At 37.4% G+C, this 15770-nt stretch overlaps 1 protein-coding gene across 4 annotated transcripts in view; it reads left to right on the top strand.

The window, feature by feature from the left end:
• Positions 1-15770, top strand: part of diaph3 (diaphanous-related formin 3) — a 137528-nt gene that overhangs the window by 81872 nt on the left and 39886 nt on the right. For all 4 annotated transcript variants that reach the window (XM_088333763.1, XM_088333762.1, XM_088333761.1 and 1 more), the window contains 2 exons: positions 1238-1333; positions 1434-1496. In XM_088333763.1, the coding sequence (XP_088189889.1) occupies positions 1238-1333; positions 1434-1496 (159 nt within the window). The remainder of the gene's footprint in view (positions 1-1237; positions 1334-1433; positions 1497-15770) is intronic.

Genomic DNA, 15770 nt, shown 5'->3' with positions numbered 1-15770 from the left:
AAAAATTGTAAACAGACATGCATTGTCACCCAAAAAATGCATGACATAAGAGTCGATGACAGTGCACTTATTGGTGATGCTAATCCATAGTCAAAAACTGTACACTCAATAGAATAGACCTGTAAACAATTTTACAATTTGAGAGTTCCACAATCCATTCTGCCATATTCATGGTTGCATTGTTGATATTTTACAGTGTCTGAAACTCATGACGAAAAGTTACCGGACACCAGTGCAAACAACTCTGAAAAGCCATAAAGTTGCCTGCCCCATTTTTCACAACTTTAAACACAACAAAACGACTAATCGTAAAAAACAAATATTGTTGCAAAGTATTAAGGATTGATAATCAGAATATAACAGAACAACACTTTAAAATTAAGTTCATTATAAATCTACTAATAACATTCATTGCATGTATATTACATCGCTGTTTTCCCTCTATCAGTATGGACCTGTATTTACTCGTCTTCGTTCATGCATTGTTTGCGTTGCGTCATCTGCGACTAGCCACGTGAACTCCTCCTTCCGCGATGCTTTTAATGTACGTTTACGTTTTGTAGCGTCAAATTTTGTTCGCTTCTTTCGAATCTTTCTTCTGGGGCTGAGGTTTTGGCTTGATTCCTAACCACTTATCCATTTTTCTTGTGTTCTCTGTGCGTCTACTTTGGAAAATGATATGCAAATGCACAACCTTGTACGGCTGTGGAAAGTCCGAAAGCACGAAGTTATTCGATGCAGGCTTCTCATTGGCTGCAGATTATGCAAATTGCCGAACGAACCGAAATTTCCAAACCAAACGTAGATTACGAAATTGGAATAAAGCAAACGTTTGATTTGAAAAAAAAATAGAATAAAAACGAAATATATATATTATTTTGTGGCAGAGACGTTGTGTAGGTTGTACGCCCGACGTAAAAAAAGCACGCCCCATTATTTCAGACACTGGATTTTATTACATCTTCTTTTTGAATCGCATGTTTATTTACTGAGTTAATTAAATTCATGGTTATCCTGGACTGCCACATCTAAACTCGTAAACAATATGCACTGCGTTATCACTGACAAGATAATTCTTTACCACACTCCTAGTTGTGTTAAGAAAAAAAAAGACTTTTGTGATGTTATTCTTATTTTCTCAGTGTCAAACCAACCATTACGTAAAGACTCTCATCCGTACAGAAGTCTTCCTTATCTGAGTTATTTCACAAAACCAGTGTTCTTCTTTGCTTTCCAGAGAACGACGAGACAGGCGTGATGGATAGTCTGCTGGAAGCTCTCCAATCAGGAGCTGCGTTCAGAGACCGCAGGAAGAGAGCACCAAGACCCAGAGGTTAGCGAATTTTTGTGTTTGTTTATTTAGACAACAGATTTGTACGCAGAGGCTCTCCGAGTGTACGTTTGCCTCGTTTGTAAACTGTAAACCTTTGCAGATAAACAGCAGCAGAACATCAGTCCCAGCTCCTATCGTCAGGTTCTAAGGCCTGTTAATCATGGTAAAGCAAAATGGCATCATCTATTCAGAATGGCCCGGGCTGTTTACTCTCACTCGTAAATCATCTTTAACCGTTTCTGCTTTTGCATGGAGTGGGAACGCAGTTGCTTGTGCCCTCTTTGCTTTTTAGTGATCCATCTTGCTGTGACCCGCGCAATGGTTTCTTTTAATGGGGTAAACAGTGTAAGGAAAGTCGAGTTAAGATTTAGTGAATCTGGGTTTTATTTATTTATTTTTGAGAAGGTTTGTAGTCAGTTATTTATGTTGCATGAGTTTTCAAGAAAGCTGTTTTAAAATATTCCGCAATAATATCCTAGCCTGTTATTTTATTTGGGGTGGTGGATGACTGGATTGTTATTTCTATTTCTTTTGTAATTTTTATCTTTTTTTTTTTTAATAATTCCTTTATATATCTATATTTTTTAAGATGATTTTATTAATGTATTTTACCATTATTGATGAAATACCTTTGCTGGCTCTTACCCACTGTTTGTTTCATTGCCATTTCTCATTGTGTCTACAAAAGTATGTCAAACATACGGCCCTGGATCAGATTCAGGCCAGAACACAATAAACCCCACAGATGATGTACTAGCGGCTAGCCAGTGTCCACAATGCTACCATTAGTAGTTCAGGTCTTTGAACCTGGAATTAATTGTTAAATTAATCTGAGGTTACTATGAAAGTAATACTAGCGGCTGAAGCTAAGCTTGCCAAAAAAACGAAACTGTTAGCAAAATGTGGCTAGATGATGCTTTGGCAAAATATATGCGCTAAATTGATGATGTAACAATCTTTCAATTTCAGTGCTCACTATCTGTGAAACTAGCCTTACCTGATAAATTATTTAAAGCTAAACTAGCCACAAACGCAATTCTGTTGGCTACTGCAACTAGAGGAGGTCTTTGTGGAAATATGTTAAATCCAGGGCAGAACAGAATTCAATTGAACTGTCTTCAGTTTTTTGTGATCACGATCTTGTTTGTCTATCACGATCTAATATCATCTTACTACAATACATATGTATATAATGTCGAGGTAAAAATGGAGGTTATTAGCTTTTACTTTGAAAATCAATAATACACGTTTATGCAATTTTCTGTCACATGGTGGTACAAATCAGTACCTACATCTAAATATATTGAGTTATTTAGGAAGAGTAATACAATGATCAAAATAAATGCAAGTTATGTGCATTTATCATTTAGTTGATCAGTGCATGTTATTAATTGCATAATTAAATATTTGTTAGCTGCAGACCTAATATATTAGTATTTGTCTGTTGTTATATATACATACTCTTGGCAGTAATTCGTCTTCTAAGCACAACCGATTTCCATCACCGAAAGGTTTTCTCGTAATCACGTTGTGGCCGTTTTTACCTTCTGTTACCTGAAATTGAAATCCCCCCGGACCGGAGTGCTGAATAAAACCATTGAGGCTGAGTCCACCCACCTCATTGATGGCGATGATAAAGGGCCTCGCTGGCTTGTTCTGTTTTGTAAAGCGATGAAGGTTTTCGGAGATATGCGGCGTGGGCTGAAAAAGACAGATTGAGGCGGCTGCCACATCAGAAATAAAGAGAAATTGTGTCAGCAAAAGACAAATTGTCGCAGTCGGTATGCTTGAAACAAATGTGTGATATACAGTATACGCACAAACACATTCAGTATTCTGGGACCTCTGTGTTGTATAAATATGTTTATACGGTAGGTTGTAATGTGAGGGTGACATCGCATATGGTGCATAAATTTGATTTAAGGACGGAAGCGAGAGTAGACCCCGGAATATGACATTAATCCATTTTGAGGTTGGCGTCACAAGGGAAACTTGTTGTATAGCGGGGGATGAAAGTCAATAGATCTCTTCGGATGGCGTGGGATGAGAATCTATACTAATTAGCTAATGTGTTCCAAACCTCTGGTACTCTAAATAAAAAGTTCAAAATTGAGTAACCAAATAGTATAAAATGAATAATATTTAAAAAAAAAATGATGTGTATGATTAAAGAAATATACATATAAATGGAAAATAAAATTTACCCTTGGGGTGATGTGACTTGAGCTGGTTCAGAGGAGTTAGTGGGTGGATGCAGAGTTGGCAGATGGAAATTTACGTGCATATGGTTGTATAACATTAATGTAAAAAATGAATTTCACTTTAGAGTTAAGTGAAATGACTTGGTCAAGTGGAGGAGTGGGTGGATGACGAGGAGGAGCTAGTGACAACATATTAAAAATAGAACTCATTTTAAACTTTCAGTAAATCATATTGTCATGCTCTTATATTTCTTTTCTTTTTTCACCTCCATATTTTTCACAATAGCCCCAATCCGTGATTGGTTACGAACATATTTCTCAAGTGTATTGTGTTTGAATTTCTCTATAACCACAAGCTTAATTTTCATGGTTATCATATTTGTTGTTCTTCACTCTAGTATTACTATAAGTCTTGGGGCCCATAGCTAACAAATACATAACTAAAATTCAATATATCACTGACTCGCATAATTATTTAATTAATGGAACTTTGTCTCAAACATGAGAAAACAAAAAAAGCAAGTCGAAAAACAAAAGCAATCTTTGTGGCATACTGTAGTTGGCAGCTAACCTCAGAAAGAGAGATAAGTTACCTGTTTCCCCAAAAGGTGGTCAACAAGCAACACAACCAACTTTCCCTTTTACTCATATTAAATTTAATTTGTCTTCCTCATCACCGACTGTTTCCGAAATGTTCAGAAGAGACTCTCGCATACAGATAAGATTTGTGTTTTAGGTCGAGTCACATTTATTTGTATAGGTGTCTTAAAAGACTGATCGGGTTAGGTCTGCTCTATTAAGGCTCGATAACCGTGTTTGTCGCCACCTCGTTGACAATTCTTGACTTATCTTGCCCTGAAATGTAACCATAGCAAAAAAATAACGCCTTACACATTCCACTTTCATTTGAACAGTCAATAACATGACGATGTATACCCATGGTAACATGACCAGTGTTCATTTTACCTCTGAAAAGCGATGGGTCCCGGGGACTCGCATGCTCAAAAATCTATGGGTCCCCAAAATTTAGTGTGCTCCATGCCCTTACACACTGTCGTATTTTCCCTAACAAAATACAAAAAAATGTTTGTTTTTTTAAATATGTTTATTTATGTAGTTTAACATGTTATATTGTACATGTGTTTCCTTATATCATATAAGTTGCTCGACATGAATGAGGTTTATTATAAAAAAAGTTCAAAAATGAAGTCGCTTGGATGTTCACTGTTGAAAGAAAAAATACATGCAAATATAATTAAGTAGTATTATACATTTTCTTATTCAAATTATTAATTCATTTTCTGCATTAAATTATTGTTGGTAATATACTGATTAAAAGGGATCACCACAAACCTGTCTTTTTTCATTTTCTCCTTTTATACTTCCTTTTTTTCTTAACTTCTTTATATAACATAATAATTCGTAATATAATGCATCAAAGCAAGTGAGCCGTTTGAGAGCCGGCTCTTTAATGAGTTGAGCCGAAAAAGACGGTTCTCTAAAAGAGTCTGACTACACAACTCAAACTCGAGATCGGCGTGCAGACGAAAACTCAAACCGCGAGACCAAAACAACAATGACGAAAAGTTTGGAGTGCGGTAAATCTTTGTTAAAAAATGATAATGACAATTTCGGGTCAAAAAAGTTGCGTCCCGGGGGCGCACGTTGATTTGACACGATGCGTCCCCAGCAAAAATAATGCGTCTAGAACGCAGGGACGCGGGCAAACGAAAACACTGCATCACTCTCGCACCTGATTTCTTTAATGGTACAGGATAAATTGAAAATTTGGCTTTGAAAGGTCTTTAAAAGTGCTTGAATGTGGCCATTAAAAAAGTGTAGGAACCCTGAAAATCCAACAGCTAATTATTTTCCTTTGGTCTTCCCGAACACCCGCGTAGCCCTCCCAGTACCCATTCATCTTAATTTCTCCCACTCTACCATCTGCCTCCTAAATAACCCTCCTCCACATTTCCCTATCATCCCTACCGTCTTCAATACTCTGATGGCCCGAAAGTGGCCCAGCCCAAACATAATTACCCGTTATTGGCATGATGTCTACCCTCTTGCCTCAGACCATCACTCATAAATCCCTTCCCACCTAGCTCACGAAAAACGATGTTCCTGTATCCCTGCCCTTGCAATTGAGGGAGTTTAGCCCAAGAGCTTGACGTTCAGAAGGTGATTATTGGGGATGCAATGACTTTTCTGCAACGGAAAATTTACAGCCAATAGTGACTTAATGTGCATTCTCAAAAGAAAATAATGAAAAAATATGCGACGGAAAAAACACATTTTATCTGGAATTTGTGTGTCCCTCTGCCCTTTTGTTTCTGGTTGGCACTAGCTAGACTTTTGTTAATGTTTACATGCTTATGCCACAGAGCCATTTTACTCTAGAGTTGTGCTGTTTTAATTCATAATGACAAGCTTTGTGTGTGACATTTTGTCAGTTCGTCCCTGAAGATGAATGGTTAGCGCTAAGCAAACTATAGCAAATTTAATTTACTTATTATTCAGGGTTTTTGTACGAGTGCTAGAAATACTTGAATTACAATGTTGTGTTTTCAAGGTTTGAAAAGTGCTGGAATTTGGGTTGCGGAATTGGGTTCAGGGCTTGTAAGTGCTTGAAATTGTTGCCCCCTGGCATGTCTTTCAGCAGACTGACTCAATAGCCTGTGCATTGAATGAAGAAAAATAAAACTGGTGTCCCTAAAAATGATGCCAACACGCCTGCTCTGGTGGTGTTTGTCATGAGAATTGTCACCACCTCCTACTAGTCAGACCCCATAGGACAGGTGCATCAGACTCATGATGGGAAATCCTGCCCTTTTTGGAAAACTTTGTTAGCTTGTCTGCTTTTTATACATAGAGTAGTTTCTTTTTTTGCATATTTAACTCCATCATTAGCCCTTTTCGTGTTTGTAAACAAGTCTGACGTAGCTCACATGCGGACGTATTATCGAGGCCAGATGGCATAATTAATGTCAGTCTATACCAGCCCATTGAAAGAAACAAATCGTAGCTAGAAACATCTCAAATAAGCACAATGTATGTGCCAGTAGCAAGATACAGACTATTTTATTGATCAAAATCAATAACAGCAAAAATAAATCGCGTCCTTTTGATTTGTGCTGGATTTCTTCCCCTGAGGGTACTGGGAAAGTTGGCTTTTGAAGCCCTTTAAATGTGCTTGAATTTGGCCAGACTTCGACAAATGTTTACTTGCTAATACTACCAAGCTAATTTACCACTGTTGAACCCCTTTAATTGATAAACATGTACTTTCTGTGTGTTTTAAAATGATTATCATGTTCTTTTGTAATTGATGGTTTCAGCACCAAAATGTTAATTTCAGTGCATCCCTATTCCTTGAGTTTGAGTGAATTAAACCCAGAGTTTGATGTGAATCAGTTGATGATAGTCAGTGGGCCAGTTTTATTTGACTCATCTTTTTGCGAAAGTCAAATAATTATTTTATTACTGGTCTCTTATAATGGAACAAAAGTTGAAGACTTCATTCTTTACTTTGATTGTGTTACGTGTTCCAATACAGTATGAACCTAAAAATTGTTAATTAGGTTGAAATAATAGAGTGGATCAAAACAGCCAGAATTGAAACCTTCCTCTTCCGAATGTATCAAGAAATGTATCAAGGATCATATTAATCATCATCAAAAACAATAATTATATAATAACTGTTATACAACAATAATTTCAAGCCACTGAATTCCAACCAAATTGAACCTTTACAAATCAAACCATACTGGGATATTTCAAAAAACCCTGTTTTCTGTAAGTGGATGATTGTGAAACAGAAGAGTGTAGTTTTTTTAAGATGAAAAGGTCTACCTTGAAATTCATATCTGAATGTCTATGCTATTTTTTTCACTTAAAAAAGGAGAGAAAAGTTCTATAATTTGACTTTTTTTCTGAAAATTGCACGAATGGCTGATTTTACAGTATATTCTATTACCTAGGTCTGCGGACATTATGTACCCCCTAATACACTCTGAATATCCCACGGACTTGTTCTGTACATACAGTAACTCAACAGTGCTGGATCCTTGTATTGTTCATGGGAATTTTGATTGTAATGCGACAAATAATTACAACCATGTTATAACTTAATAATAACATAGAAATCGTATTCCATAATAACCTTGTAACCCTTCGTGCTAATCAGCAACAAAAATGTAGCCCTCAGCTTCAGAATGTTGGTGACCCCTGTTCTATTCTAAATCTATTTTCATTTTATTTTATTTTATCACCTGGCCTGCAGTCTTCTTCAGCACTCCTTCCCGAGCACTCACAAAAATACACAAACACACCCGAATGGACAGTATCCAGGCTTTTGTGGTCGCCGGTCCGGGTTAGCATCAGGCTTTAGGGGCTCTAGGGCTCTTTGGCTTTCTAAATTGGACGGGGCTACACAGAATGATGGATCGATGGTGGTTAGCCACACGGGTGTAGGAGACTTATTGAATCTATAAAGCAGTCATAGCTTTTTAACTGTATCCCTTCTGAAAACGGCCCTCTGGGGAACTGTCTGATCATTTCATTACTTTTTTTAAAAGCTGTTATCATAAGGTGGTTGAGAGGCTGAGTTTGGAAGCTTTACGATGTTTGGTTATGGACGCTCTGGGGGTGAGTAAACTACGGCTAGCGGGCCACATAAGGCCAGTTAGGCTCTTAAAAATGCCGTTTTTGTCCTCAGTATCCCCCCCCTCCTCTTTCCATAAAAATGTATATTTTATATAACATTGTGCACATTAAAATAAAGTTAATACAAGTAAGTTTTTTTAACCATGCATGTTTCTGCATTTGCATTTTGTTATTTATTTATTTTATTTATCAATATAGTTATCAAAGAAAATACTTTTCAGTTTAGAGTTTTTAATGCATGTGATCAAATTGAGTGCTTAGTGTTTGGTTATAGATGGCCTGAATTGATCTTGAGCATCTGTGAGCAGACTGCGGCATTGTGTACAGTACTGCCCACAATCAAAAAATATGAATGTTATTTTTTATATAAGTTATAATTGTTCATTGTTCTGTATTAGACAGTGGTTTAAATCATTTATATTTTATGGATCAATATGTTTATCGAAGAAAACACTCAATTTTTGTGTACAGCGCTATCGAACGGTTTGGATATGTATGGACTGAATTTGTATTGAGCAGGGTGGGCAAACTGCGACCCTTCGGTCACATATGGCCCGTACTGGAATAAAAAAAGGAAAATTATGTTTTTCATTTTAAAAATGTGTGCAAATAATAATGTAAATTCCATGTCTAGTCTATTTATCTAGCCAAGATATATATAAATCCGAATTTGTGTGTGTGTGTGTGTGTGTGTGTGTGTGTGTGTGTGTGTGTGTGTGTGTGTGTGTGTGTGTGTGTGTGTGTGTGTGTGTGTGTGTGTGTGTGTGTGTGTGTGTGTGTGTGTGTGTGTGTGTGTGTGTGTGTGTGTGTGTGTGTGTGTTCGTGTGTTCGTGTGTGTGTTCGTGTGTGTGTTATAGGCTCCAAAATGGATTTTCATTAAAATTTACACAGTCATACTTTTGACATCTGGGAGTGCCTCTAGACAGGTCTGATACAGGACTTGACTTGACTAAATATGTTACTTTGCTTTAATTCTGAGTGTATCAGAACCAAATTAATTAAATAGGTTATCAATAAAAAAATATATAAAATGAGATATAACATGCATTGATAATTGTCTGGCCGAGACTGCATTAAAAAACTCAAGTCAAGCATGATTTTCCTCTTAGCCTGACCTCTCTGCACATGTTTAACTTTAAATGTTAAGAGTAGAGTCAAATAAGCTGAAAAGACAATAATGGCTCCATTGTTTGAGAAAAAAAAAAAACCTAAATGGATTAAGATAAAATAAACTGAGTTAATAGTGTCTAATATTAAACCGCTCTGCGAGGGCTAAGGCGCTGAGGCTTTTCAGTTAGACCTTTAGCCTGATCTTGAGAATGGTAGGCTCTAACAAAGTAGCTTTAGCTTGTCAAATGGAAGAGCTTGTGGAGCTAAAGGCTCTAATCAGCTCCTTCATGTCAACTGCCCCTTCACAGCGGGAGAACCCGACTAATGCAGGATAGCTATCCCGTTAGCCTTAGCTTTCCCGCCTGACCTTTAAACTGCAAATTTTCTCAGCATTTGTCCGTCAAAGTGAACCAAGTGTTAATTGAGTCAACCTTTTTCAAATTGTGTGCTACTTATCTGATAGTTTTCATGTGAATAGCACAATTCAGAAACTCTGAAACTCCACAGAGAGAATGGTTAACATGAGGAGTTAGTTGGAATTTTGACCTTCTCAAACAAAGACGTTTTACATTCACGGATAAATGTCAGAAATAAATTCTTACATGATTCAAGAAAACATTTTTTTTAATTGTAACAAACAATAGGGTCAATTAATTATGTATTTTGAAGAGACAAGACTGCATGTTAAGTTATTTGAGTTCTTTTTACCCTTTTAGTGGTTTTGTTGATCTAAAAAAGGAAAATGGTTAAAAGACAATAAGCACTAACTCAGGCTTATATGAAAAAAGAAAACAAGATAAAGGTGGGACTGTGCTAATAAGAGAGCAAAGAAAACCCAAGTTATTTAGAAGCTTCCCATTAAAACAATGTGAGATTTTGATGACATTTAAATGGACTACTTAAAAACCCAAATTGGACCAAGTTGTACCAACGAATTTAAATTATAAAATAGATGAAATAAGATTTTTTTTTAAAAGAACATAACAATAATCAGAAAATATTTACAAGGTACTGCCTGTAGACTAAGTCCATCAAAAAATAACACTATGAAAAAAGTGCCACAATATTAGCAGCAACAGTGTACAATGATAAAGAATAAAATATGAATATAAATTGGAAAGTTATTATTTTTTCACAGTTTCATTTGTTTGTTTAGGGTGGCACTGGCTCTGGGAAAAACCTGTCCGAGGGCTTTTTAGCTTGCGTTTTAAGGGAATTTCAGCCTCTGCCAAGGGCAGGGTCAGAGGAATCCAGACTGGGCAGAGAGCAGCTGATTTTCTGGGCTGTTTTGATGATTTTCTTTAAATGTGTTTTGCTGTACCATTGCAGAGCCTGTAAGTCTTTATATTTAAGGGACCTGTAGCAAGAGGTGGCGTGGCGCCCACGGTGAGAGGAGTCCTTAATAATGTTGTCTGCAATGTCCTGCAGACATGGCTCAGAGAGGCAGATGATTTTCTGGGCTGTGTTTGACTCTGTAAGGTGCTCTTATCTGCTGCCGTGCACACAGCGTACTATGCCAGTATGTCGGCCAGGTCATCCTTCGTACACACAATTGAAAATAATAATAAAAAAACCTAGTTTTGACATACCAAGAAATTTCAGTTTATTGTCTCTGGTAGGAGAAAAGAGGACAAAGAGTTGTGTTGCTATTATCTCTTGTATCGGTGTGAGATAGCCACTCTCTGTACTAGTAAGGTCTAGAGATACCTGAGTTGGTGGGAAGTGTAGCAGTGGTACAACCACTTCATTTGAATGTTAATGGTGTTTGTTCATCCATGGTAAAATGCTCCACCTTACCCAAACAACCGCTGGATTTTTCAACACAAAGAAACAATACAATTCATCTTAAATCCAACTTATAAAACATTAACATCGTTTACCTCTTATTTTCATGTTTCAGCAAAACAATTCTATAATTTGTTCATTGGCGGTGGCCGTTAGGAGTATTTAGTTGGCTTTGGAATCTTCCCGAAGCTATTTGTCATTCAGGTGAAAATCATTTGAGCTCCTGCTCCTCCCTTAAAATAGAAAAAGAGAAAAAAAGACATAGACATTTCTCCCTTATTCAGTCATACAAAAAAAAATGCTTTCAATTCTATTTGAAGCCATTAAACAATTTGCTTTTTTCCAAGGCTGTTTTGGATGTCCACCACATCATTATGGATCGCAACACAAACGAAGGAATGCACATAAATAGCTGGCTGTCAATCAATTTTGAATCCCGCACCTTGTTTATATTTTCAACCAACATTACCTGAATAAATAAATGAATGAATAACCACATTTTAATGTATTTCAAACGTTTATAAAAGAGGAAACAAAACACATTAGGGGGTAATCAAATGTTTAAAAGAGTAGAAGGAGGTACAGTATTTACTTGATTTCTGTTGTTAATCATTTCTATAAAGTAAACTCCCCCAAACAACAAAACCATTTAGGTAAACAGTGGGGCAAATTCATATTTATTCAACCACCAATTGTGCAAATTATCCTACTTGAAAATATTAAAAAGGCATGTAAAGATGGTTAAACCTCAACCATGAGAAACAGAATGTGAGAAAAAAATGAAAATCAAATTGAACACAAATTTATATCCAAATTGGAAAATAAATATTTGGTCATCTACAAACAAGCAAGATTTATGCCTGTCACAGAGGTTTAATTTCCTCTAACGACTCTCTACTCGTTACATGTACCGTGAATTCCGGACTATAGAGCGCACCTGATTATAAGCCTAAGCAGCACCTACCACTTTTTAGGTGATATGCCAGTTTCGTACTTACACAAGCCGCACCCATGTATAGGCCGCGTGCGTCCGCCTTAATACTTGTGACACAATCACAATTTTAACCCAGACCAGGCTGTAGGTTCCACGACTGTAACTGCATAGATATTACACAATTCTAGAACCACAGTTGGCATCATAGATGGACAATGATACCCGTAATTAACGTATGATGCAGACTTGTAAAGTCCGGGTCCCGTTGAAAGTAATCCAAGGAAACAAAATGTATATTTCCAAAGTTAAGGGTGGGAAAAATATATAACCACTCTTGTCCGCTGCGACAACAGACAGATCTACCGGTAACTCAGCTTTACCCCATCAGCCCGCGTTTAATCCGCCCCTTCTTTTTGATTTGTCCGTAGAACACATAATAGAATACATCTCTAAAATAAATACATTACAAAAATATACAGTTGCAAATGCATATTATACAAGGTTAAACATATTTACGAAAAAAGACGGCACACCGAGAGAGTTTTCAAAGCTTTAATAATATAACTTTCATCCCAAACCGTGCCTTTGAAAGGTACCAACACGCTTGTAGGATCACGCTCGCAATGTATCAAACGTGCCTGTTAAAATAAAGCATCCCGTTATTGTGAAATTCATGGAAGATCGTCCTCAACTTCCTCCTCATAACTATCGCCCTTAATGGCGTCTTCCTCATTATCGGAACGTACCTTAATTTTACAGACAATGTATGCTTAAACTGAGAGGTTGCAGTCATTCTTGGCGCACATATTCTACTAGTCTTAATCTTACCTTTTATACTCTAGTGCCACTGGTGGCCGTTAGATAAATTCCATAAATTGGCCGCTTCACTGAATAAGCCGTAGGGCTGAACATTTGGGGAAAAAGTAGCGGCTTACAGTCCGGAGTTTACGGTATTTATGGCACTGGTTTTAACTCTGTCAGAGACCTGTCCAAAACCTCAGTCAGTCTCACTCCAACTTCCAATATGGCCATGACCAAAAGGTTTTTGAGGTAGACCGGGGACAAAATAGAGACCTGCACCAGGCTGGGCAGACCAAATCTGTAATAGGTAAAACGCTCTCTGTAAAAGAACCAACTCTGGGAGCAATTATTAAAAATGGAAGACAAACAAAACCACTGGCAATCTTTCTTGTCTGGGGCTCCATGCTAGATCTCATCCCAGAACCACACAGGGGACCTAGTGAATGTCCTACCGAGAGCTGGGACCACATAAACAAAGGCTACCATCAGTAAAACGATGTGCCGCCAAGAACTCAAATCCTGCGCTGCCAGGGGTGTCCCCACGCTGAAGCCAGTACACATCTAGGGCCGTCGTTTTTGGAGTGAAAAGAACACTGAAATGCATTCGAAAAACACAATTCCCAATGTGAAGTATGATCTGTGTAAAGGCAAGAATGAATAGGGTCATGTCTCGAGATATTTTAAAAGAAAATCTTCCATCAGTAAGGGACATTGGAGATTATGCATGGCTAGGTCTTTCAGCATGACACTGATCCCAAACACACAACTTGGGAAACAAGGGAGGGGATTCATAAGAAGCATTCCCATGTCTCAACCCCATAGAAAATCTCTGGAGAGATTTAAAAGTCCATATTGCCCAACTAAAGTCCAAAAACATCACTGCTCTAGAGGAGATCTGCATGGAGGGATGGGTCAAAATACCAACAACAGTATGTAAAAGCTTATAGAGTTACAGAAAATGTTGTCCCCCGTTATAGCCAATAAAGAGTTCATCACAAACAATTAAGATGAACTTTTGGTATTAACCAAATACAATTTTCCTCCATGATTTGCAAATTATTTAAAAATCAAAAAATGTGATTATCTGTATTTTTCCACAGCCTGTCTCTCATGGTTGAGGTTTACCCATGTACAAGCCTCTCATCTTTTCAAATGGAAAACTTGCACAATTTGTGGTTAACTAAATACCGGTACTTATTTGCCCCACTGTGTATAAGTCATGTTTTATTTGTGTAGCCCTTAATCACAAAAGGTCCAAAGGGGCTATACAGAACACTACATTCTCTGTAACTATTTTACTTTTATGTATTTCCAACTGGTTGATGCCCAAAAAGTAAAATGAATGGACATACTCTATGCGTGTATCAATAAACCGTGAATCTTTCACCAGAAAAACAGAAAACCACTAAATCCAATAAAGGATGACATTTTTAACAATTTCCCCATATTTTCTTTCCATCTTCTGTCACTAAAATGCATATAATTTGCGAGATGCCGTCTTAACATGATATTTCAGTGCATTTATACAAAATGATACAGTAAATAGTGTTGAATTTTAGCGGTTAGATTTAAGTTGAGGTTTTGCAAAGGAAAACAGTATTTCTGCTACGTATGAATGTCTAACCAAACAAAACAATCCATTGTGAAGTTGAGCAAAAAAAGGAAATCTATGAAAACGAGTCGCTCTACAATCATAGCCAAGATCCACGGCAACGATTTGTAATATTCTGAAAGAAACTTACCATAATGTGGCATGCATTCACCGGCACAAAGGAACACGGCAGCAGTTGACGGAAACATTGTGAGAAATTTTGAAAGGCTTTCAAATACATGAGCTCGGCAATAGAATCTAAAGTGCAGAGCGGAAAATATAGTATTTTTATGTTGGCATGTCTTGAGCAGTTTTGTCAACGTTCAGTAAACGCATGGATGAAAATTTTGTAAATGGAGTAATAGAACATAATTTCAAAAGAATCACATTAATGTTCATCATTTCTCTTAAACAACAAAACTTGAGTCCTTTTTTTTTTAGCTTTATTGGTACACACAACTGTTTGTCAAAATTATATTTCAGGGAAAATCATTTAAAAAGAAGGAAAAGGGAAGTAATTCATTCAGAGATAGAAAAGGGAAAAAAATTAAAAGATAGTTAGGGGAAATAATTCAAAGAAAGTACATAGAACTCACTGATTTATAAGAAGGAAAAGGAATATAATTTAGAAATAAAATGGGTGGATAGAAAAGATTTGCAGGAAAAACCAAACAAGTGAAAGAAAAAGGAATTAAGATATTTGAAAGAAAAATTGATATAATTACAAGACTTATAATAATGATGATCTCATCTCGTCAGCTGTACCGCTTATCCTTATTAGGGTCGCGGGGGGGCTGGAGCCCATCCCAACCATCTCCGGGCAGGGGACACCCTGAACTGGTTGCCAGCCAATCACAGGGCACACGGGGACAGACAACTCACTCGCTCAGTCACACCTAGGGACAATTTGGACCGGCCAATTCACCTGAAATGCATGTCTTTGGAATGTGGGAGGAAACCGGAGTGCCCGGAGGAAACCCACGCAAGCACGGGGAGAACATACAAACTCCACACAGTAAGGCCGGTAGCTGGATTTGAATCCACGCAGGAGGTTCCCACGACCTCAGAACTGTGCCGCACACGCGCTAACCACCAAAAAATACAAGGGGAAAAATTAGAAAAAATAGGGCAAATAATTGAAATATTTGAAAGATGTCAGAACCCACACAGACGGAGGACCCAGACACGTAACGTTTTCACACAAGCTTTATTTTACGGGAATGGGGCAGTCATGCGTGTGAACACAAACGCCAGGGATCGCTGGGCAAAAGGAATAAGACAGAGAAGTCAGAGGCAGACGAGATCGAAGCCGGACAGAACAGATTGGATCGATACAGAACACCGGTAGAT

Source organism: Urocampus carinirostris, chromosome 4 (genome assembly GCF_059441175.1).
Source record: "Urocampus carinirostris isolate Australia breed hairy pipefish chromosome 4, RoL_Ucar_1.0, whole genome shotgun sequence".
Lineage (NCBI taxonomy): Eukaryota > Metazoa > Chordata > Actinopteri > Syngnathiformes > Syngnathidae > Urocampus > Urocampus carinirostris.
Note: the sequence above shows the minus strand (reverse complement) of the source record. Positions and strands in the feature narration are given on the sequence as shown.